The following is a 25,496-nucleotide window of genomic DNA, read 5'->3' as shown; positions in this document are numbered from 1 at the left end:
TCATATTTGCATTCACGGTCGTAGATCATTTCTCATTCATCCCTCTCACGCATACTCACATATATATTCCCTGCTGTTGTTAGCTGTGTCCCAATCAGAAGATCTGCATCCTTCGAAGGTCATATTTGAAGGCTGATTGTGTCTCAGCGGCGCGTCGAAGGCTGTCTCATTTCGAAGGCTCCTTCAGATGTGGCTGACAAATGCGTCCTTCTTTATCCCAAGATTCATTGCGCACCAATTAAAACGAGATGGGAGACTCTTTACCAGCCGAGGAATACACTTTAAATGTAAAAGTTTTTGGTTTCAACTCAATCTAATACCAAGCAATACAAATGTTAAAAATACTAAGGGCCTTGAAACAAATTATCTTTAAAATAATGGGTTCAGATACGTGAGGTAAGTTATGATTGCTAGTTAGCCTACTAGCTACCTGTTGTTAGGCATCAGGAGCCGCATTTGGTGACGCAAGGATAAGGGCGGGATGCAAACTCCTCCGTAGACCAGACCGTCTCATTTCAGATCGGCCTTAGAGGCCTTTATAGGCTACGAATGACTCAGCAAAGGATGCAGCCCCCGAATTGAGACACAGCTATTGTCTGAGGCTGGGTCTCATCTATCATCATTTTCCTGCTCTCTTTTTAAATATGATTCTTTGTCTGCCTTTATGCTGACGTTACGTGCACCCCTTCACCTCCCCATCACTGCACTGTCGTCGCAGAAACATCAGCCATCCAGTCTTCATCAGCCACCACCGCTAGTGTCAGGACTCCATGGGGGATTTATCCTGCTGCCGCTCCTTTGATTGCGAAATCTCCCCATAGAGTCAGAGTGCCAAAGACCTTCTGTCAAGTCCCATTACCATGTCAACTGTTTTAATAAACAATCTGTATACTTGTCTGTCCTGATTGAAAGAGACCTATCAGTGACAGAGAGGGGCACCTTGTATATTTAATTTAAGAGTTCATATTTTGTTCTTTAAGTCCTCAAGAAAATTCAAACAGTCACAGTAAAAGTAGAGTTAAAGTTAAAGTGTTAAGTATCAAATCCTCAAACTGATCTGAAAATGCAGTACAGGGAAATGCAAAAAGGTTACAAGCTGCCTCTTGCAACAAACACCGGTTGGTTCAAACTAAGATTTATTAGATTATCCTTACAAAGTGGAGGTTTATAAATGTTGTGTAACATAAAGCTGACCCTTACAATCTGAGCCTGAGGACAACATGAGTTTTCCTGTGACTACGCCATCAGGCAATATTTGTTTTTGAATTTTTCATCCAACATCCCACCCTCGCCCTTGCAACATAGGTCATACAGCTGGACTTTTCAGAAGTCAGTTCAGGAAATGTATTTAAAGGCAGCCTTTAGGTCACAATACAGATCAGTGTGTATGTTTCCAGGTGGTGTGTGTCTGTTTGTCTGTGACACTTTAAAATAACAGTAAAAATCCCCTTAGTTGCTAACTTCCCCTGGCATGAGTCAGGGGTGCTCTTTTAACCACCGTCTAAACAATGACGTTACTCCAAAAATATTTGGAGCTGAAGTGTTTTTTGCCACAATGTTTGTTGCACATCACACATGATGGCTCTAATGGGACGCAGATGAACATGACTTTTTTTAATTACTCTTCAGTTTTTGCACTTTTTGCTTATCACTCTTCAGACGTATGTTATAATGGCTGGAACTGTGACATCTCCTAATTGTTCTCATTGTGGCAATTAAAGTTGGATGGAATTTTTTGAATGCTAATTTTAGCAGTTTAGTGCTTTGATATGAATTTATCACAATGCAAATAATGGCAGTATGTGAATGATTTAATATAAAGTGTCTAAAGTTTCAAAATGTTCAATTAACTCACCTCAGTTGCTTCGACTGAGGTAGTTTAGCAGTAATAGGCAGTATGTCTTTTCCTGACTCCAGGGAGTCCAGGGTTTTCTTTGGCATTGTAATTTTCTATTGCTCCTATATAATTTAGATCATCGCTGCAATGTCAAACAGAATAGAGACTTAAACTTGCCAAAACCTTACTATCAAATTAACATAAACCTATAACTTTTTTAAGTTTCGGGTAATAATCTAATTGTAAAAATCAGTCCAGATGCAGCCCCCCAATCTATTTCCTCTCACCTTTATATGAGCCTTTTATCCTAGCGTAACCAGTCTGTCTCCAGTCACATTAGCAGCTCGGTGAGGCTTTAGCCAAAGCAGTACTTTGACTTTGAACGTCGGCATGCCAACATACTCATGTGGCAATACTAACAAGCTGATGTTTAGCAAGTGATTCATCTATCATGCCCAGATGATTAATCCTGATCATCTGGGCACAGGGGCATTTCCAGGGGTGGCTCTGGGGTGGCATGGGCCCCTCCTGAAATCTCATTGGCTGCACCAGGTTCAATGACAACAACTATAATAGGCTATTTGCCTGTCAGAGGAGGGACTTCAGTTCAAACCAATTTATCGGGCTTTATTTCAACAAGCTGAAAGCAACTGATTTTCTTTGGTTGGTACTTTTTCAGTGACTTTTGGAAATACATCTTTTTTTTGAGCTCTCAAAGAATTAAGAATGGAATGGAATTTTTTTTATAAAAAACTCATACAAATGTAACAACTGTATGATACCTTAATGTTATCGGTTAAGAAATATAGTGGAGACAGAAATCGTAAATAAAGGCTAACCAGACGTGTAATTTCAGAGCGACATCCAATAATTTTGATATTTCATTAAGCTGAAGTGTCTACTTCATGTGGTTGGTAGGCTAGAGGTAAAAACAGGGGATCAACAAAAGCAGTTGGATTCATCTTCTGGGTACCATACATGTCTTTATCAAATTCCATGACAATCTATCTGATAGTTGTTGAGATATTTCAATCAGAAGCAAACGGAACACTGTAAGTGTTCTATTTATGATATAACAGGGTCCAGCTCTTCTCTCTTGTGTTTTGCTGTCTTTGTGGTTCCATGTATGTAAACTGTGTGCTGTTTGATTATCCAGAATGAAGCATGCTGGTCATCAGGGTTTCTGTACTGTGATCAAACCTCCTGCAAATTACAGTTTCCTCATCATTGAGAACACTTGTATTATTTTCGCGTAATATTTTGTAATTCATGTTTTGTGTAACTCTGCTGACTCTGACTCAACTTTGGGAAATACCTAAATCAGGAAGCAACCAATTAGCAGACAGAACACGCGCAGAACATCTGTTAACATCAAACCAACTAATTGTTTGTCAGTATGACATTTAAAACAAACAGATGTGTTGCAAGGTGACATTTAAATCACATGTTTTACACTTAAATTGCATGTTTTCCTCATCTCTTTCTTTATTGTTAGTCACTTATCCTAAAACAAGACACTGAATGACTATCATGAGACCAGCAGAAGCATGAAAGACGTACCACATTTCCCTACTTCTAAGAGGGATTTTTTTTTTCTTTTCTTATTTCGTATACAGCCTAATTATAACAATTATAATAACAAAAATAATAAAAACATTAAGGAGATGTATAGATAACAACTAATGATGTGACTTTGTTAATCCGCTTCGATTCCTTTTTATCTCTCTCATTTAATCTCAACAACAATGGACAGCAGCGTTACTTTTCTTTTATATAATATGTTTTTATTATAGAAAATTCCAATAAACCCCTTAAGTCATGGTTATTTGTAAAATGCTTTCCCAAAGCACTTTAGATGGGTTCAAAGGAGTACACTCAAACCACACTTACTAGTTTTACAGATACAAGCACATTCTTAACAGACAGAGGAGGAAGTGGCTAGGTGCTTTTACATGAATCACTAGGATCCTTTGAAAAAAAGTGGACCTAAAACTCTATAAATACCAAGCAGAGCTTCTTGACCCCAATGAGTGGTTTGAACGGAGACAACAACAATGATAGCTTTGCTGCTGCTGCTGGCGCTGGTCCCTCACTCCTGTGCTCTGCCTCTCTCGTCCAGGGACAAAGACAACAAGCTTTTAGCAGAGGTAAGATCTCAGGTCTCTTATTCTGAAATGTAATGTTTGAAGTGGCTTTTTTTTTTTGTCATATTAAATGGAAAAAGACTCACAGACATAGAATGGACTAATCCACACATGTTGTTTCATAACTTCATGAATGTCGTTCAGATTTTGTTCTCTTTCAATAAACAGAAGTACCTGCGCCGCTTCTATGGCCTTCCAGTTGGTTTCCAAGGTAGACGGAGTCCATCAGGAGCCTTTAAGACAAAGATTGAGGAGATGCAGAGATTCTTCAAACTCAAGGTGACCAACTCTGGAAAGCAGTAATTAAACCTACTGGTAGTGTGACGGAGCACGTGTTTTTTTAGATTGTTGAATTTGATAGCTCAGTTTGGATAGTTTCCTTTTGGCTATTGTCTCCTTTCTACAAGTGTTGTTGTTCAGAGGTAGAGTCGGTTGTCTCCCAATCAGAAGGTTGTCGGTTTGATCCCTGACTGCTACAGTCTACATGTAGAGTCTCTGGGAATGTACTTCTTTGAGCTGTTCAGAAAAGGTGGAGTAACATACTTTCTTTCCACCTCTTCTCCCTCTGAAGGTGACGGGGAATCTGGATGACAACACTGTGGAGCTGATGAAGCAGGCCAGATGTGGCGTGCCAGACATTGGGGAGTACAACCACTTCCCAAGACATCTTAAATGGCAAAATAACAATGTCACCTTTAGGTACGCATAAACATGATACTGTGAATATAACGTAACATGAATGAATGTTTATTTAATAGTAATAAACTCTTCTATCCTTCCAATGTTTCAGGATATTAAATTACACACCTGATCTGAAGAAGCCTGATGTAGACAAAGCCATCCGCAATGCGCTGAACGTTTGGGCTGATGTCACCCCACTGACCTTTAAGAAGCTGCACACTGGCAACGCTGACATCATGATCAGTTTTGGCTCAAAAGGTACAAAAATGTATGATGTAAATGTATTTTTTCAATGAAAACTAAAAAATTCCTGATGTTGGATTTTCTACACTGCAGCTTTTTGGCCTCTAAAGAATCAATGTTATAATCGTGCCTATTCTGCTCAACACATTTAAAAGATTAACTTTATCTTCATTCATTAGAGCATGGAGACTATAACCCTTTTGATGGGCCTGATGGGCTGCTCGCTCATGCGTACCCACCCGGCCAAGGCATCGGAGGAGATACTCACTTTGATGAGGATGAACACTGGAGCAAAGATTCATCAGGTAAGAGATGTGCATAAATGTCACAAAATCTTTATCACTGACACTTATACACACGTAAGGCCTGTTTGAACAATATTTTGATTGAGTTTCTTTACTCTACAGCTTACAACTTGTATATAGTAGCGGCCCATGAGTTGGGCCACGCCCTCGGCATGTCCCATTCCTCAGACGCGGGGGCCCTGATGTATCCTGTCTACTCCTACGCTACAGGCTACCCACTGGCTGAGGATGACATTGAAGGCATTCAGGCTCTCTATGGTAGGAAAACATCTCAAACTAATTATAAACTCAACCACTTAAATGCAAAAGTCAAATTGTACTTGAGGCTATGGTTTTAATCATGTGAGACTGGTATTATGTTTTCATGGAAATATTATGTGAGCAGTGTATTAATTCCAGATCTTCAACAGGCCCAAACCCGAACCACAGGAAAGTGAAGCCAAAGCCAGATGCACCAAACAAGTGTGACCCCATGCTATCTTTTGATGCTGTAACAGAGCTCAGAGGGGAAACCATCATCTTCAAAGACAGGTACAGTAGAACCATGATGCTACTTAAAAAGATGGTAATCCATTATCCAACTTAGCGGGCTAAACCTCGCAACTACAGAGTGTTTGAGGAAGAGTTGAGTTTTAAGATTTGCATTTTATAGATAATTTTAATCTGCTATATTCTGTTAAAAGTATTGTGCTATGTTGCAGATTCTACTGGCGTCTCCATCCTCAGATGCCAGAGCCTGAGCAGATTCTGATCAAGTCCACGTGGCCCTCCATCCCCAACAAGATAGACGCAGCATACGAGAACTCAGAGAAGGATGTTGTCATCATATTTAGTGGTGCGTTATGAATACTTATATTGAAATTATATTTTTTGATTATTTCTAAAATACTAGATCCATTACATATCGACCAACACTCTGCTCTGTGTTTCCACAGGGATCCGGATGTGGGCTTTGAATGGATATAACCTTGTAGAGGGTTACCCAAAGTACATACACAAACTTGGACTTCCTAAGAAAATAAGGAAGATAGACGCAGCCGTGAACATTAAAGACACTGGAAAAACTCTACTGTTCACTGAGGAGGACTATTGGAGGTGTGTGGTGATGAGTAATACTGTGCATCATGTCTTAAATTCTGCACAGAACAAATTATTTTTTGAGAACTGACTGATCCAGTCTTGCTACATTTATTTCTGTATTTCATCAACACTGTTTTTATTTGTTACCCATAGCTACGATGAAGCAACAGGCACCATGGACAGTGGCTACCCACGATCCATTGAGGAAGATTTTCCAGGGATGGATGATGAGGTCGACGCTGTTGCTCATTACTATGGTATTATCAACTTCTATTGCACATTTTCAGAAAAGTAATAGCATACAAAAGAAGGACATTTTCCCCCAGCACTCCCACCATATTTTCCCTAACTGTCGTCCCTCTCTGTTGTCTTTCAGGATTCTTATATTTCTTCCATGAACATGTGCAGTACGAGTACAGTTACTCCTCAAGAAAGGTCATGCGCATCATGAGAACCAACTCCATTTTCAACTGCTGATGAGGTGGTCTGCGTCTTTGAACGATGGCTTCTTCACCGTTAAACAAAAAAACCACAATCATGTAGAAAATGAAACAGGAAGAAGAAACTCATTAAATGAGCAGTGAAATGGAGACATGGAGGGTAGAGTTGATCGATGGTAGAGTTTATTTTTACTAGTGCTGGACACCTGAACGTCATATCATTTGTCAGACACAGAATGCTGGAAAATTCCTCAGAAAAATACATTCCATTGGATTATTGCTATTTATTTTACATCTCTATATTTGTACTACAAGTTTCACTGTGGACAGCAAGATGCTTTGCAGGTTAAGTTTCTTGTTACGGTTGGCTTGACTGTTCTGTGCACTCATTATTTGACCACTTGTTTCACTACTTTAGTGGTTCAACAAAGATTGTATGATGTGTTTGATGTTTTTGTGCTTAGATTTTTCTAAGCTCTGTGAATCACAATAAAGAAATAAAAACAGTTTGGAGTTGATAATGTCCCATTTTGTAAATTTCAGGGAGTTGCAACATAAAAGATAAATTTAAAGTATTAATCTCGACAGTGCCAACCACACTTTGCTCAAATATCATTTTGCATACTGAGTGTGCCAAAGATTTTTTTTTAAATAAACTGTACTCAAACTGAGGCAGCCAGTGTGGTCTTTGATCAGGACAAGTTGTCTCTGCTCTTTGTTATAATTTAAATAACCTCAAAGCAGCTGAACTTTGCTGCCATTAAAAAGCAGCATGGCTACAAACATTCGCAGGTGCAATAAACTTCAGCGCAACTAAATCCTTGAGTGAGTTTTCCATTAGGTTTATTCAAGACTGTATAAAAAGTATTTGTAATAATTCCATTATGCAAACTATAAGGTGATGTAACCTTGCAGGGGGTTATTGGCTTGGAATGGCATGAAAAATACATTTTATAGACCAGTGTTGTACTGAGCACCTTTCGGGGAGTGATTATTTATTCATTACATTAATATTAAACAAACTCCTGACACAATGGTTTTATTTTAAGCTTTACAAAAATGATTCACTAAATTATACATATAGGGCAACAGAGTGAGTCACTGTATAGTACTCCTACTGTATTACTGAGCACATGTAATATCCTACCTTATCCACTAGAGAGCACTCCTATCAACTGTTTGAGTATGTAAAGGCCGTGCCTCACTGGAGTCCTGGCAGTTCTTAAGTGAGATCTAGAAAATGTAAGTAATTTACAAGATTTTGTCAAGAGAGGTGTCATGTTTCTATACCACTATAAGTGTCATAATCCACTCCTGAGAATGAAAAAAGGCAGAGTGCGCGTCATTAGCACAACAAATGTTGAGGAAAATCTTTGGCTCTGGCCAAATTGGATCTGACCAAACCACATATAGAACATAATAACCACTGTTTGTATTAATAAAGGGCCATTACACCCAGTATCTTTATTCTACAGCGCACTGCAACAATCTAATAGCAACTATCTGTACAGAAAGTTTAGGAATACTTGAGATGTTTTATGAAAATGAAGAATTCTTTGTGAGCAGCTCTGAAGGTCAGTAAGGCATCTCTAACTGAAGTTTGGGAAACAGTGTAGCTTGAGCCAAGCAGCATAATCCACAGGCCCAATCATGTGGATGTAATTACAGTGCAGTCAAGCAGTCACCTAATTTGCTCATTTCCGAGGTATTGCGTGGTGCACACTGCGTCAGCGGCTCACAAATCCTGTGTATTCACCGCTGATGCTCAAAGCCTCAAACGCCTTTAAATTACCCTTTTAAAATTAAATTAAGATTATCATGTAAAGTGTCAAAAACGATACAAGCACTTTTGTCTGCCACATGAGGGTCCATGTGTTTTAAAAGAATTGTTATTTATCAGAGAGTAGAGCAAAAAGAGGGAAGAGAAATGACAAAGGAAACATTTAAACAAGCGAGCTCTTTGTGTTCAGCAAACAACACAGGCCCAAGGAGGCTTAATAACAACTGATACTGTTACAGCTGACTCCTGCTGAAAATGGTCCAGAATGCTTTTCCTTCTCTGTAACTTTACCTTCATGCTCATGCTTTTTACAGATGCATGCTTGTGGCCTGACAAATCCAATCCAGTTGTTCAAAGATAGAAGAAGCACTCACAGTAAAATACAGATGTGCTCACGTTTCAAGCTTTCTCTAATAAATGTTAATTTCAGTCAGAGGGTCACTTTGTCTTCTTTGGTCTTTGTCTCCTCTGTTTATTTCATTCCTATCACAGTTGGGCACCTATCCTTGTTCCTGCCCCAGTCAAAAGTCATTACCATATCCAACTCTTCCAGCTCATTGAAAAGGCGGCATCAAGGATTTGGACTGAGGGCAAATGAAAAGACCAACCCTGGATTTTAATATCTCATCATTGGTTACTTGTAAAGTGATGCTGGGGTTATTAATTCAAGATTATCCAGGTTAATGTAAGTGTTTCAAGACAGGAAAGAGTTCCCTGAAGCTAAAACATTAACAATACTGTTTGTATCCACCTGTTATTCTTCCTCTTTTTTCACATCTTTAAAAGTCATATGCCTTTTTTTTTTTATTTCCATTGAAAAAAAGGTGTTGCCCAATTAAATAGTCCTTCTAAGCACTGTAGCTCTCTGTAGAGTTAAATGAATATATAGAGAAAGAATAGAGACAATTAAATAAGTACAATTAAAAATAGCAAATGTAGTGCAAAATGTGGCATCCACTGAGTTCACTTTGACACAGTCCAGCCCAGCAGCTCCTGATGGAAACCAGATGGAGGAGAATGGCAGAGAGGGCAGCGGTCTCAGGATATATCCCTTTTCCTCTGGGAAACTCCCTCCTCAGACCAACAATATGAGAAGGGTGATGCAAGACTCCCGCTACTCCAACTGTGAGCTGATTACTCTGGGTGTGAAAGGTCACTCAGAAAGAAATCTTCATTAGAAAACAACTTTGATTCATATGTTTTAAAACATTTAAAGGTAACATTTAAGCAGTAAATAAGGATATTAATGTTAAACTGACATGCATGTTCGCACTTTACAAAGGTATGTCAGAGTGCAGGTCCACTGGGTGAATTAGGGTCTTGTTAAACTTCATTTGAACAGTGCTGATGAATGTGGCTTTAATAGTGTGTGTAGAGTTGATATTAACGTCATCCCTCTGTGTGTATCTGTCTCGCTATGTTTATATTCTGTTGCCTTTTGTGTATTGTTTTCCTTCTAGTCTTGTCTGCCTGTTGTTGTTCTTCCTCTTTCCTGAATAGAAAAGAAAAATATATAGCTACATAAAGTTATATTGTTTACAAAGCAAGCAGCGGTTCGCCGCAGTCTATTTCTTCCTCCTACATAGATGCTGGAATGTGGAGAAAGTCGTGCTGTGGCCTGGGATGACCCATAAGTAGATAAATCTGACCAGATATGACCCAGGGGCAGATACAGGAGTATCTGAGGAGTGAGCCAAACGTTTGGTGAAAACAACTTCAAGTGCTTTTAATGTTTTTGCTAGCTCATCTTGGTCTGAGCTACATAGTCACCTTAAATTGAGTATTTTATGAGGATGGAAGATTATAAAAACAGGATTAAAGGTAATTTGACCAGTGAATGCACATGTCTTGTTGCTGAACGCTGTTAATGCATTATCTTAAGTTATTCCTGCTGGTCATAGTCTGTCCTTTGTTTTTTATGAGAAACTTTTTCTGCTTCTGTCTTGGCCTGGACTTCCTTGTGAATGAGATTTTGTATCTCAATGGGAATATTCCTTTTAAAATAATGTTTAAAGTTGTAATATCGAGAATCTAGGTTTCGTTCTCTTTGGCAACACCTATGGCAACAAACGGTAATTGTGGGAGCACACTTCCCAGATATCCAGACAGTAGTGTTGCATGTATGACGTCCTCCAGTCGATTTTCCTCGCTGACGGTCGCTTTCCTTTTTAAACTGTTTGCCTTCATCTGAGCGTCGAATTTGTTTCTTTTTCTTTAGATTTTCACTTATTTTTGAAGTTGTATCTGTAGTCATTGATCTTTTCTTTCTTGTTAAGCCATAGTAGATTACTGTTTACTCGCAACACTTGCAGAGACGGGAAAAGCAGCAGCTTAGCTCTGCCAACCCTCTCTGACAGACCAACCGTGTCACTTACTGGGCGCTGCTTGTGATTTTTTCAGCGAAAGTCGCACCAGACACCAGTCCGTGATACTGCAAATGCAAAGGCTTTCATCAGTGGGCCATAGGCTCAATCACCATTATGTACCCTCATTCGGTGACAGAAAGTGACTAAACAGACATTTATTTAAATGAAAATCTTTGAGATGATCACTTTAAAGTTAAAAAGACTGTTATTACAGTACGTCAGTTACAAACTTTCATTTTGTGTGCTAAGCAGGGAACTGTTTCCCCTATGGTCCTGGTTGTAGCTCTTCATGTCACATATTGTAGATTTTTTTAAAAAGATGACCGGAAACTGTTTGATTAATAAAATATTTTACACAATGATAAGTTAAGTAAAAATAAAAAATATATTTTTAACAGTCACCTGAATATTAATGATATTTGCATTTTTACAAAGTCTTCTACCTTACACTAAGTTAGCCATATTATAGCATCACTTGGTTGATGTGAATGTGCACAATGCAACCACAAACACCTATGAAAAACTTCTGAATTTGACTCTGTCTCAGGACGGACGTGTCATTTTAACATGTCAGGATATTTTTGTAATGTGAACACACCAGCAAACAAACGTTCTTTCTTCCCTTTACAGACCATGACCTCAATTTCCACAGAGGGAACAGATGTCAAACGCAGACTTGAAAACAGCTGATGGAACTGTCCTCACTTCAGTGTAAGCACCTCTTTTAGCAAAGTACAAGAATCAGCTTAATAAAACCGCTACTGTGCAGCTCCTGCACATGCTGAGTCATGGTGCAGCCTGTGAAATGTTGTGGTCACACTGAAGAGATGTTTAGTCTTACAGGAAAGGAGGGTTTTTGCTGAATTTAGTTTTTCCTTTTTAAAACCTGAGCAACATTTTTTTATAAACAGTGCTTTCCAATCCTTTTCAGATTCCGACCACTTAAAACAAAGAAAAAATATGGTTTCTTGTTTAGCAGAATTTTTTTTTCCTGCTTTCATCTGTGTTCTCTACATAGACGTCATATTCAGGCATGTGCTTAAAACTGAAACACAACCGTAAAAACTTAATTCATGTGTTGCATATGAAATTGTTTGTAAGATTTATTAAATGCACAAATGCAATACAGTGGTACAAACTCTGCTGTAGTGGCTCCAAGAAAAACAAGCAAATCTTTGTGGAGTGGAACAAGAGTTGATCTTTTGTTTGTCTGAAAAACAAAACCTCTGTGCCGAGCTGCAGTACGCTGACACAGTGCCTTGGTGTCTATTGTCACAGAAGCACGACAGGTTAGAGGGCATTCAGAGCATCATTATATCAATATCACTGATATAAAACATTATATCAACCCCTATGGAAACACAGAATAGATTATTCCAAAGATAAAAACAAACAAAAGATTTAGAAAGTTGATTATACAAAGATTCTTGAGTTTCACAGCCTCCTGCGGGAATGAAAAGTAAAACCTTGCACTGTTTGGAGCACTGCGGGCTCATTGTTGAAGCAAAGTGAATTAGCTGCTTGGATAGCTTGATCCTCCAGAGGATCTATCATGGAAGGTCAAATTACATTTGTTTGATAGTTGTTCAAGCAAGAACTGAGTACTTAATAAAGACACCCTGGTTCTGCTTGCCCGAATTAATTATAAACAGTTCAAAGCTTCCCTCTGCTTTGAAGTAATTGCATCTCGGTGCCAGACCACTGCAGGGAAGCAAGTGATTACCTTCTGATTTCTTCACTCACGTGTCCCAAAGCACCACGACGCAAACAGCATGCCGAGATTGAGTTGTTTTCAAAAATACGATTAATTATGGTTTCCTCTTTTTGTTGTCCTGGTGCTCTAAAGACAAATAAAGAACAAGAAAAGCAGGTATACTGTCACTTTTTAAGTTGCAGGGAGGAATTAATCTTGTTGAATCTTGTTCAGACTCGCATAATAGTGAACTGCTGTTTATTTGGTCACCATTAAACCACAAACTTGTGTGTATAAGATATGCCTCAGCTCAGTGAAAATACGGCTCACTCTGTCAAGTTCTCTATTGACATAGTTTGAACTTTATCCACACAGAGCAACCTGAAAAAGGTCTCCTGTTTTCACCATTACTGACTCTCTGTAGAAGCCAGGCAGTTATTTAGAGAAGGAAGCCTGCGTGGGCGGTAGTATTACTTCAAACCACAGAAACTAGATATCAAGAGGAGATAAAACATAACGTTTCAACCAAGCAGCTTCCTTCAGTGTTGAAAATTGCGGAAGTGCAATTGTATCCACTTGAGGCTGGTTACACAAAGCCGAAGAACCCAGGCCTCATATTAAAATGCCCAAATAAACATGTTTACAGCCTGACACAAAAAACGGTTTGGGTCTCTATAGCTATGTTTTCTATTCATGACAAATCTACTGGAGGTGACTTTTTATATAACTCACCCCATTTAATTATACCAATATGTTTTGGATAATTAGGGCTTTGATCACTTTGAGTGACAGGTGGATACTGCTGGCTCTCTAGGTGTCACCTCAGCTGGTTTATGACACACAGCAAGCCACTGTCTATTTAGTGGGTGGAATTATAGTACAATCGTATGCAGCGAGCGGCTAGTCTACTACATTCCACAAGCCCTCTTAGTTTCTTAATCTGATAAATAAGCAACTTGGTCAGCCATATAGAATCTCAGTCTGTGTAAAAAACAAGGGTAAACTAGCTCATTCACCAGCTAATGAATTAGCCACGGGTGTAGACTGTTAAGCTTGATAACTTGGCGTTGGCGGCCCCCTCGCTCCTCTGCAGCGCGACCCTCTCGTCCAAATATGGTAACCTCTCGCTCCTGAAAACCAACATGGCGGGGGGCCCGTAACTGAACTCAAGGCTTCATATGCAGTTGTGAAACCAATGGGGATGTCACAAAGGCTACATCCATTATTTATACAGTTTATGGTTTTAACACGGTCAGTTTTCAGTGGATACATAAACACGTCCGTACTTTTAATGGAAATCAAATTTCTGTCTGCATAATTACTTAGGTAAAAAAAATCCATGTCACTGTGACTATTTGGGTGACCTTCAGCAAGGTTTGTTTCCAGTGTCAAACAGAAACTTTTCTGTCAGGTTCCACATTGATTACAACTCTGAAACTTTCTCACCTCCACTGGCTGTAAAACATGGTTAGAGGTGCCTTTCTAAAGCATGTTACATCGTGTACTCTCTCTACACAGAGCATTTGATGTACATGTACAGAGCATCCCTTTTTCTGCCAGCTGGTCTGTAATATATCATGGAGTTTGCACACCAATGCATTTGTGCTGCTTCTCAACACATGTGTGCATGTTCCAGACCAGACAGAGGGACATTGTTAGGCAGCTGACCGTCTGTCAGTGTATCTTTATGATACCACTAAATTTCTTCAACATGTCATTTCACTTTAAACATAAGTCATAACTCAAACTGGACTTTATGTTCAGACATGAGGAGCAACAACCTTGGCACCAAAGGGGAAAATGTTGCCTGCTATTGATCTGTAACCTGATTTGCTGTAGTCCTGCATTCCCCGAATATATTTGCAATTTCACAGTTTTGTAAAGTGCTTTTATCTGCATGTGCTTCTGGATGCAGCCGGGACAGTTTCTGATGGATGGTCGGTTCCTTCGGTCTCAGCATATCAGCGCTTCAGGACAGGGACAAAAAAGAAGAAAAAAAACATCTGGAAGTGTTTTCTGTAATGAGGTCAATCCACCGAGGGCAGCTTAAGGAGTAAAGAGGTGCTTTCACATACACAGGCAGAAATAGGCACAAATATAAGTAAACTTGGGGGGCTTTTGTTTGTTTTAAGATCTACCAAAGATGCTCTCTATTCTAGCATGTACAACCATGATGCAGTCTGTGAAAACCCCTTGGTTTAGTCAGTCTTATGTTGGCTGTTCCTGGCTGTCTGGGTGAGTTTAAAAGATGTGTCACAGAAAGGAGGGCATAATGTGAATGTTTTCTCTGTCTAACAGGACAAACACTTCTTGCCACACATAGAAGATCTCTAAGCTGCCATGACTGACACCCAGCTTTATCTCCCTCTTTCCCCTTTCTCTACCCGTCTCCTTCCTTGTCCTCCTTGGCAGGTTACCAGCCCTGTGTAGCATAGTTTTCTGCCAAACTCTAGCATTTCTGCCCACTTCAGGGGTTTTTTAAGGATCATCCAAGACCACAAGTGTGTGTATGTGTCTGTGTATCCAGATAATTGCAAGTAAATAAAGCAAAAGTTGCTCTACACACATGTTGCAGAGTTAAAAAAGTGAAGTAGTGCTGTGAGGGTAAACCACTTAAATCAAAGCTTTTCTCTTGTCCTGTAGGAGACACACCCTGTTATGAGTCAGTCCTGTTCATAGAAACAAATCACACACTGCTTTAAAAACAGGATCTCTCGCAAAATGATAAATACAGTGTCGACAGTGACACAATCTTTCCTGGGATGTGATTTTATTTTTAATATGTGTTTATGCCACTTCGCTGACACACCTAACTATTTAGGATTTGCGTCACACAGACCATGAGACAGCAATGATTCAGACCACGAGTGTGAGAATAGTCCATTTATTACACATAAGATTCATATATATATAAATTTATATACAATATAGTTACATACATACAAATATAAACTTTACAACAAGGCAGGGCTCATCTGACTTTCAATTAACCAGCTGAAAAGATGGATTTACTTTAAGCACTGAAGACCCCAAGACTTTCCAAATTGCTGTAATTAAAAACCCTATTACGCAGTATTGAGGCCTATTCTCAGGTCAATAGAAATACCACAGGAATGCCAAGATTAGGTTACACACAAGAGCACAGTGCAGCTCGGTGTTCAAACATAAACAGATATCCACACTGAATTCAGTAGCAAATATGTAAAGTTGTCATACTTCATTGGGAACATTTGTTTTGAAAAGAGTCTTGCTCAACTGGAGAGAGATTTGACAGCAGGTCAAAATAAACTCACGGTCAACATGGCCGCCGCTTGTTTACTCCTGTTGTATAATGTTATAAAAACAAACAAAACCCAGATTAGTGAGCACCGTGTCAAAGGCTGTGCACCAAAATGTCAGATAAACTGAGTGATAAAATTTTGTTGTGAAATACGTGTATTAGCTTTCTTACCAAGAGTTAGATCAAAGGATTGATACCGCTCTCATATCTATGGTAGATATAAAGCTACAGCCAGCTGCCGCTTGGAAACAGGGGTAAACAGCTACCCTGGTTCTGTTTAAAGGTTAAAAAACCCCCCTCATTAGTACAAGCGATAACTAATGTCTTTAATCTTGGTTGTATTGGACAAACTACACCCATCCGAGTGAAATACTGTGCTTTTAGGAAGCCCCATTTCAGCTCTATTTACTACCTAAACTAACCAGCTGTAGCTTCATATTGAGCAAACATATATAAGAGTGGTATCATTTATTTATTTTGTTTCAACCCTCAGAACCCCCAGAATAATGTCGAATCATCTTGATAATCATTTCAATAAAGCATCACATTCAAAGTCAAATGAAAAACATTAGTGGTCAACAGTCATAAAAATGTTCTTCAGCGTTGTTTTTACAAACAATGCATAGAAGGTTTTGTATTACACTGGATGACATTAAGGCCATGTTTAAGTGCATCGTTAAAAAAGAAAAATACCTCGACTGAAACAAGTGCAAATAATTCTCAATATGGTCCCACTTTAAATTAAGCACATAACCTGAAAACGTTACTTAAAGTTACGGATTGATGAGAGGTTCTCTACCCACTTAAGGCGAGATGTTAAGATGAAAAAAAATGTTCTGCGCTATGTAAAACGCTGCAGGTTGTGTGTTAGGAATTGTTTCAAAATTAATGATATATGTGTCAAGATGGCAACAGTAAACCTTTAAGACAGATTCCAGTTTCACATTGGAACAAAGATAATAGGGTGATGAGGGTATGAAAAATTGTGTTTTGCATATGAAAGCAGATAAGGCACATCTGTGGCATCAGGATTGTAAGGCTGGGATCAGAACCAGGCCATATGTGTTGTCTAGCCACTGTAAAATGTATTTATAGTTCTTTAAATCACTGCACTCGAAGGCGGAGGGAAAAGCCGGTCGTCATACTGAGGGGGAAAGTGTTGTTTTAATTAATTTTCCCTTGGTGTTGCACCCTTGTTTTACATGAAAAGTTACAGATGTATCTTTGACAAAAAATGAAATACGGCTGATGAAAATGGAAAAAGTGGGTGTGAATGTTGGACCGCCGATATTCAAATGTTTTAGAAATGGTCACACTCAGCCATCCAATTCTGAGGAAAGGTGTGGGCGGAGGGGTTATATGAAGCTACTCGATCATCCAACAAGCACTTCTGGCGAAGTATACTGGCCTTTATAAGGAGTGGTCCATTTGCACAGGCACAGTGTTACAACACAACGCCCTCCACATTACAGTTCAGCACCTCGTTGTGTTGGATCTGACCCAGCTGCCGGTGGAACTGTCCCTGTTTCTGGGTCCTCCAGCATTGGATGTTTCGTCCCATTGTAATACTCTTAATACTGGGCAGGTGGGTCAGCATGTTATTTGGCAAAGTGGCCACACCAGAACCGGACAAATTGAGCTCTTGCAGGGAGTCTAGTCCGCTAAAAACCGCAGGGCTCAAAGTCTTGAGCTTAGGGTTATTTGAGAGATCCAGAACTTGCAGGCTCTGAAGGTCCTTAAAGCTGTACGGCTCGATTTCCTCAAGCTCATTTAGACCACTGATGGACAAATAAACCAGATCTTTCAACTGAGTAAATGCTCCCTCCTTAATGTTGGTGATGGGGTTACCATCCAGATTGAGGTACCTCAGGGGAAGTCCCGCCAGCCTTGGTACACTCAACAGCCGGTTTGCTGACAGATTTAAGCTTTGAATGTGTAAAACTCTTCCATGAGAATTCGCTGAGACTGACACAAGCTGGTTATGTGACAGATCCACGCTAACAGGTTCACCATTAACTTTAGTAGTGAACACATCCATGTCGAACCCTTGGAAGCTGTTGTGGCTGAGGTCAACTTCAGCCAGCGGGAGGCCAGAGAAGCAGCTTGGAGAGAGGCTGTCCAGGTGGTTGTGGCTCAGATCCAGAGTCTCCAGGTAACGCAGCTTCGACAAAGCATTGGCGCTTACCTGAAAATGCAAAGACAAGGAAGAAGTGAACTAAGAGAAAAATACAGTTGAATAATAAAACATTAACAAAAAAATATACAATTAAATTTAACACATCTCTATACTAGCATAAAACATCCTCACTTTATTACTTAAACCTTTTAAATATTTCTTGTGACCCATCCTGCACTCTGAGGAATATACACATCTAGCTGTGGAGCTGTGTGTTTGAATACTAAAAAAGCTGCTTGACATTTCAAGGTGTAAGTTATGGTTAAATCATTTTCTATGATAAAATAGCAAATGCAAATCTGTAAAATGACAATAACAAGTAAAGCAGACTCTGTAAAACATGGAATAACAGATTGTTTGACCACTTGAGGGCAGCAAATGTGTACCACTTTTTTTAAATGTATGTAAATTGTGGCAAATTTGCTGGTGAACAGTCCGTAAATTAGAAGTAAAGGAACAACATCATAGTTAGATGATGGAGTCGTGTTTCTAGACACCTGACAGATGACATCCAGTTGCACTCTCTTTTACCTCTGGTTTGGTCTCCACCAACGACTGAGTGAAATATCTGGCTCTTTGGCTGCTAAATAGTAGTTTTATTAAGGGGTGTGCAGCTTTGTCAGTTTAAATTAGCTGCTTGGTAAAGCTAAAAATTGCTGTTAATTAAAGCACATAGAGTAAACCAGCACAATAAAAACATGCTGGAGCTACGTAATGTTGGTTGCACAATTTTCTATCTAAGTCAGCTAACATTACCTTAAAGTAGCCACAAAATGTGTATACATTTTACACTTTAGCAGCAAAACCTCTGAGTGTACTTACTTAGGAATGGGCATGTATTAATGATAACAAATCATCATTTGTATGAGTCAAAATGTGTGACTCTTTCATTCATAGATAACATAGCATCATAACACCACCACATTTAGTTCCTCCAACCACCCACCTTTGTTATATGGTTGCTGCTTAAGTCCAAGCTAATGAGGGTGGTGTAGCCAGGTCCAGATAACATGGTGTCACTAAGCGGACCCATGGAATTGGAGGACAGATCTAGGTGGGCAGTGTCCAGCGGGATGGGGATCGGCATGGTGGTGCTGGGTGCCAACCCTCGGCAGTCCACCCTGGTCAGGCTGAAGCTGTCGAACAGGCCAAAGCTTTCCACCTCACAGTGGCAGCCGGGGTGGCAGTTCTTCACCATGCTCGACTGGGCGGAGGCCAGCATCAATAGGCCAAGCCACGGGAATAATGCCATCATGCTTTGGAGAGAAAGCAGATTCATAATTTACTTTTGAAACATGTATAACCTGCTACTTCCATTGAAGTCAACTGTCCTTTCATTCCTTTCATCATGGTCAAATTAGCTTTCCAGCTAAAATCACCACCTGGGAAAAAGTACATCCTAAATCAGAAGATCAGGTTGGAATACAGTCTGCACTAGTTCAAAGAACACCTTGTTTGTGGTTTCAGAACTTAGAGGAACTCTGCCTGTTTGAACGCCATCTTCACTGTTTGTTTAGTTTTGTGAAAAGACTTTAAGCTTTTATTCATGCAACTTGAGTAGCCCCCATTTCCTTCCCTTATGGCTTCCCAAGGGGTGTGACCTGATTTCTTTGATCAAAGACTTCATTTGCACTTTCTTAGTTTACTCACAAGAGTAAGCATGGTTGCAAAATTGAACATTTGAGTGTATCGTAAATCACGGCCCTTAAAATATCTCTGTTCCATATTAAAAGTAGGAAACATGAGATGCAACCACTTCTTGAGCACAACGTCTGAGCTTTGTGTGTTAAGACAAATAAAAGAAAACACTTCAAAAAGTTCACATTCTTAAAATAATACTGCCATGCAGTCCAATAATGTCCTGCTTCTCAAATAAAAGCTGAAGGAAAAAACCTTCAAAACAAATAACAGAAAAAAGGAAAAAAAAATAAAAATACAAAGCCTGCACATTAAAAATGTGGGGCAGTAAACAAGTAAAACACCATCTAAAGAAATCTATAATGTGCGAATGAAACCTTCCATAAAATCCCCAACAAAAATATTTTTTATTCATAAAGGCAGAGAAAAACCTATCATACCTTTTTTCAGCTGTTGCTGTTGTCCCTCTTTATGTTACTGAGATGAGAAAATGAGAGCTGAATAGAGCTCACTCAGTTGAACTTAAGCAATGTGTACACACACACACACACACACACACACACAAACACATTTAAACGTGAAAATTGGACAGAGGTTAAGTGTTGTGTAACAGGTAGAAAATGAACAGTCACAGTCAAGTGGCCCAGGCATGACACAGCAGAGCACTTGTTAAAGGCACAGCCAGAGTTTTACAGCATTAAATCAAATTCAATTACAGCCTAAAACCTTAAGTCAATCTCTAACCAACCTGCAATTATCAACTGGGCTGTCACTTGAAACAACCTTATAGTGGTCCCACTTTCTTTTGTCATATTTTCAATGACATTTATTCCATTACATAATAATGCATGAACCTAATAAACAGCACATTACTGTGAGAACTTTGGGTCAAAATTTACATTTAAAATGATATTTTTCATGAAAAAAATGAAAGGGTCTCTGATCCATAAAGTGATTTTAATATTATATCCTAATAGTCTTTTAAGGGCATATAGTAAAGACGTACTGAGGGACTCCGGTTACGGCTGTAATCAGGAATATCTAACAAGGGTTTGGATTATTCATCTAGGCTTATATAACAGGCTGAAGTTACGTGGCAACAAGGCACTTGTGGGTCAATAATGCAGGCTGATTACAATGGCTCAAAGTCTACTGAGACAAAGCTATTCACCTCTGTGCAATGTTCATTTTGTTTGACCTCTGAACTCCCTAACTACTGCTTGTACCTCTGATAATGACTGAGTGTATCAATTACATGAATGATTTTAGTGTACCGTTTCATTTTATCTGCATAACTTCCATATTAATAATACTAATAAATTAGTTTGAAACGCCTTTCAAGTACACTCATGGACACTCGTCATGAAGAAAACAACTGAGGTTGTGACGAGTATGTTTTCCTGACCGCGTGCATGTGTGAGTGTTCTGAACGAAGGCCTATAAAGCCCCTCCAGCTGCAGGTTTTGACCAAACAGGAATGGGTGAGTTTTATGGTTTACAAATTAAGCTGAGTACACAAATCTTTCACTCACTGAACAACATTTAACAAGATTTCTTCTGGCTGAGCTCTTCAAAAGCTAAGAAGTTCACCCATTGAAGGAACCACACATAAAAGAAGGGAGGGGAAACTTGAATAAAGTCTCTGGGTTATTTTAAGTATTGTAGCATGATGTAATTTAGCGTATAGTGTTTTAGAAATCAACTTAGAGTTTCAATGGTAACTCTTATTTTCTGTGTAACAACACTTCATTAGCTGCCATAAATAATGATAATATGACCCTTCTTCACATCTCTGCAATTAGAGGTTTTGTTTCACCTCGAGCAAACAACAGGCCTAAAGGTGTATGCCTTGGTGGGAAACCACAGAGACACCAAACTCAGACTAAACATGGGAAACTGCCAGTAAAACTAAGTGCTCATACCTCTTTTTACGTCTACCACAGTGGTCTCCAGCAGCTCATCACCTCTGTGTGCTTTTGTAGCCACATTGACCCGTCCCTCCTTTCTTCCCTGCATCCTTTGCTCCATCTGTTGCTTCAGCGAGGATCGTGAACTCTCTGCACCAGGTGTTCCTCTCGACCTCTCACCAATAAATCTCAGCTAACAGCAAACTGCTGCTGCCACTGCCTTCAAATCACACACATTCTAACTACTGCAATTACCCAAAGGCAACGGCAGTTAGAGCAATGAACCCCCTGAGTGGACAATTGGTGAAGGCCTGTGAAATCACGCCCCGACACCTTCTCACTTTCAGAGGTCTTTTCGCACCTTTTATCCTGGGAAAGCAGCACAACAACCTCTGCTGTCCTCTGAGGATCATCAGCCATTTGTTGTTTATTAATGTTTCCTCTCAGTGCTAATGTATACAGCGGGGGTTACTTTTCAGAGCACAAATTCAACTGAACTTTAATTCATCCACCTTGCCAAGTTCTGTTACTGTGATAATCCAATTGCAGTACAGTGTTATCAGTGTAAACACAATGATTAATTGTGTCAAAGGCCAATAGAAAGGCACCACTATTACTGCCCCTAAAGCAATGCACTTAGCCTATCTTAAGTCAAATTAATGAAAAAAGCTGCTTTTGTGTTTCTATATGAAGGCAAAAAATAAGGATCTGCATATTTAAAGCAGTCTCCTATTCAACATATTTATTTGTATCCATCATCCAGCCCTCAATCGGTTCAGTATCCTCCAGCACTCTGATGCACTCCTTAAGTCATTGAGACTTCTCTCTTAATTTAATCTTCAAGGTGAACGTTGAAAGTGTGTTATTAGGAGAATGGTGCCACACTAATCCTTTTAAGCCAAATTATCGATGGCACTAAGGAGGAGGCAGGGTGTTTAAATTAAATCTGTGGTGTTTATGTGTTTTAAAATAATCAGGCGGCAATGGGACGCCTACAGTTAAGGTAATTAAATAAATTCAAAATCAGAGATTCTGATCCAAGTGTATTTTGGCAAAGGCAAAGGAGACAGCACTTCAGAATAAAAGTGATGACAGATTCACTCAGGCTGCAGCTTGCTGCATGATCTGAATATAATTACTACTTTTTTCGTGAGACGTTCTGATGTAATAGGCTGACCTTTGGCACAAAGGAGCATAAACTTATATGTTGTGTTTCAGATTGGCCCAATGTCTCATCTCTGATATTTCCTCGATCTGATCTCAGCCCAAACAACTTATGTCAACACATTGTACATGACTACATTTCAGAGGAGAATATTTTTCCTTTTCCTCCAGTAAATGTATTGAACACTTAAGCTTTTCTTTTGTTGATTCAGTTTTGAAAAAAAACATTTGATGGGCCTATACATATGATACATCTTCTTAGAGTAAACTACCATACAGCAGGCTATATGGATATAGTTTTACTTCCACAAGCTAAGGCGCAAAAATGCTTAGATAGTAAACAACCAATAATCAAATAAATGATGAATGATGAATAGGACCATTCTAGTGCATAAACAGCACTTTAACCAAAACCTAAGTATATTTTGCTGTTAAAGCTCCTGTGATGAGTTTGTAGCTGGAAATGTAACATATTGAAATTAAATACTGATGCATCTAAATGACCCACAAAATCAAACGAGACTATCAGCCACAAGATGGAGTATTTTTTAATGTCTGTTATACTCTGCCATGGGTTGGCGTCAGACAAAGCGATTAACAGCATGCTGCCGAAACAGCCTTTGATTAACTTTTTCCATGGGAAAGATTGACGGTGGCTGATACGTTTGACTGTTAGAAGGAAGAGGGATAAGATTTTTTTGTGAGAAAACATGGAAGAACAAGTGATAAGACGTACTGCTTTGTCCACAGGGGTCGCCAAGATCGACAAAAAACAAGAGCTTTAATCTCAGCAACAAACTTCTTCAGCATCTGTCTCTATTCGAACATCTATCCTCACAGAACCTTACTTAGCTTTTGGCTCACAAGCTTTTTTAGCAATCTGTCTACAGCATTGCCCCCTTCCTATATCATTAAACTCTGACCATATGTGATAAATGTGTACCTGGCCTGTCTGCACAACCACAGTGAATCACCACCATGTCCCGGGACGTTCACTCAGTAGGCGGGTATACTCTCACTGCATGGGCACCTCTGCAGATCAGATTTCTTACAGCTGTACGTGGCAAACCCCGGAGAACTGAGGACTTTACCGGAGCCTTTTCGGATATATTATCTAAAACAATCAACACATGTGGATTCCAATTCCCGTTACTGATACCTTCAGTGTCAACCCCGCCCCTTTGAGTTGTCAATCACATCTCCACATGTCACCTCTACGCGCATCATACACAAGAGGTTGCACACTGCATAAAGTTTGTTTCTCTGTCTGAATAAATTGCGATAGCAACACACAGGAGTCTGGTCAGTTCAGCCGGGACAACAGGGGCGGTTGCTGAAACGCAGAGGAATACGTGAAATCTGATCTGACCACTGAGGTCCGTTTGTCTGCTGCGTTTCTGTGTCCGAAACTCCACTGCTCTTAGACGAACATTTAACACACATTTTCTGACCGACAACGAAGGATTAGAAAAATAAAAAAACTGTCCATCTGTTAGCATGTTAGTAGCCTACTTTTCTCAACAGTTTGTGTTCCAAGTAACTTACTTTGGTGCTTTACATCCAGACTCTCCGCTTTTTGGCCGTTTTTCACTTCACCGCTCCCATTTTTCAGACCCCCGCGGCGCTCCTGTGTTAGACTGGTTCTTCTGTCCGCTGGTCCACATGAGCTCTGTGGGTCGCTCCGTGAGTCTGACCCGCCACAATAAACTGTCATACCCAGAAAAAACTGGGACACACTCGTCATCCCATCCCAGAAAGTCCTTCGGCTCCTTAACCACTGCCAAGCTCGCCAACGTACAAATACGAGCACTTCCTGTCGAGGCTTTCCAAAATAAAATGCCCTACATGAGTTTTAATTATCTGTTTATGTTTTCATGTCTATGTCTTTTTGCAAAAACTGCATTTAATACAGCTCATTAAAAAACATTTTGTAACTTTTTTCATGTTAGTTTGATTTTCTATTTTCTTGCCTTGGCAACCGTTGCTATGGTGTGTTTGATGTCAAGCAGGTCAAGGCATGGAATTAATTAATTAAGCTGCTAATTAGAATAACCTTGCAAAATAAATACAACTTATAAGAAACAATACAACATCACAAAGGTACATTAAACCTTTCTTACTTTCATTGGGCTACAGTAGGCTATTTGTATTAGGTTTTACATATTTTGCACCTAAACAGTTTTTAAAAATGTCACATTAAGGTTTTCAGTTGGCTACAGGCAATGTGAGAACATAATCCTGTCTTGTTTTCTTGGACTTTTGCTACGCTTTTATTTTTGAAGGCCCACACGTGTATTTCCGGTCTCAGTCTGCCATCTCAGTTTCTGACACTGTTTGTCGATGCGCACTCTAGTGGAGACTCTGCAAACAAACCCACATGAGAAGAAAAGCTGAAAACTGTTGCGCAACATTGCGGCGGTTTGTTTGATTTGGCCTGAAGTTCACATTCTGATGACACTGATAAAAAGAAATAATTAAACGGAAACGCAGACTTTTCCTGTTGCTGCCTACGCAGCGTAATTGCCCCAGTTCTTAACTGAAAGAGCCTCAAGCTTTAGCATGGTATGTAACCTTTGCAATGACAGATCCTGTAGGTTTCTGAAAAGATATTCGAGTTTTAAAACATAGTTTAACTAGGTAAAAGCTAATTTTAGGATGATATGAGGAAAAATGTGTGTGCAATTCAGAGAATCAATCAAACAATGCTTAAAAAGCATATTAAATAACCAACGCTTTTATAACTGCACAACTCATGGTAATCT

General features: G+C 39.4%; 2 protein-coding genes across 2 annotated transcripts; one reads left to right on the top strand and one right to left on the bottom strand.

Moving 5' to 3' along the window:
* Positions 1-3,882: 3,882 nt before the first annotated feature.
* On the top strand, positions 3,883-6,767 carry mmp13b (matrix metallopeptidase 13b). Its single transcript, XM_069668379.1, has 11 exons — positions 3,883-3,984; positions 4,150-4,260; positions 4,553-4,680; positions 4,772-4,920; positions 5,085-5,210; positions 5,313-5,468; positions 5,621-5,741; positions 5,912-6,045; positions 6,146-6,305; positions 6,444-6,547; positions 6,667-6,767. The coding sequence occupies exons 1-11, from the start codon at positions 3,892-3,894 to the stop codon at positions 6,765-6,767; spliced, it is 1,383 nt and encodes a 460-aa protein (XP_069524480.1). The 5' UTR covers positions 3,883-3,891.
* An 8,677-nt stretch (positions 6,768-15,444) lies between these two features.
* tsku (tsukushi small leucine rich proteoglycan homolog (Xenopus laevis)) lies at positions 15,445-24,496 on the bottom strand. The gene is made up of 3 exons (XM_069668543.1): positions 24,280-24,496; positions 18,972-19,281; positions 15,445-18,034 (listed from the first exon to the last, which is right to left on the bottom strand). The coding sequence occupies exons 2-3, from the start codon at positions 19,278-19,280 to the stop codon at positions 17,294-17,296; spliced, it is 1,050 nt and encodes a 349-aa protein (XP_069524644.1). The 5' UTR covers position 19,281; positions 24,280-24,496; the 3' UTR covers positions 15,445-17,293.
* Positions 24,497-25,496: the final 1,000 nt, after the last annotated feature.

The sequence above is a fragment of the Semicossyphus pulcher genome, unplaced genomic scaffold (assembly GCF_022749685.1).
Source record: "Semicossyphus pulcher isolate SPU_LCO1_2020_fin unplaced genomic scaffold, fSemPul1.0.p SCAF_19, whole genome shotgun sequence".
NCBI classification, from domain to species: domain Eukaryota; kingdom Metazoa; phylum Chordata; class Actinopteri; order Labriformes; family Labridae; genus Semicossyphus; species Semicossyphus pulcher.
Note: the sequence above shows the minus strand (reverse complement) of the source record. Positions and strands in the feature narration are given on the sequence as shown.

Coding starts and splice junctions, on each gene's coding strand:
- mmp13b (XM_069668379.1), top strand. CDS start 3,892: ATGATAGCTTTGCTGCTGCTGCTGGCGCTGGTCCCTCACTCCTGTGCT. Junction 4,681..4,771: donor AATAACAATGTCACCTTTAG/GTACGCATAAAC, acceptor CCAATGTTTCAG/GATATTAAATTACACACCTG. Junction 6,046..6,145: donor TGTTGTCATCATATTTAGTG/GTGCGTTATGAA, acceptor GTGTTTCCACAG/GGATCCGGATGTGGGCTTTG.
- tsku (XM_069668543.1), bottom strand. CDS start 19,280: ATGATGGCATTATTCCCGTGGCTTGGCCTATTGATGCTGGCCTCCGCC. Junction 18,035..18,971: donor GCAGCAACCATATAACAAAG/GTGGGTGGTTGG, acceptor TTGCATTTTCAG/GTAAGCGCCAATGCTTTGTC.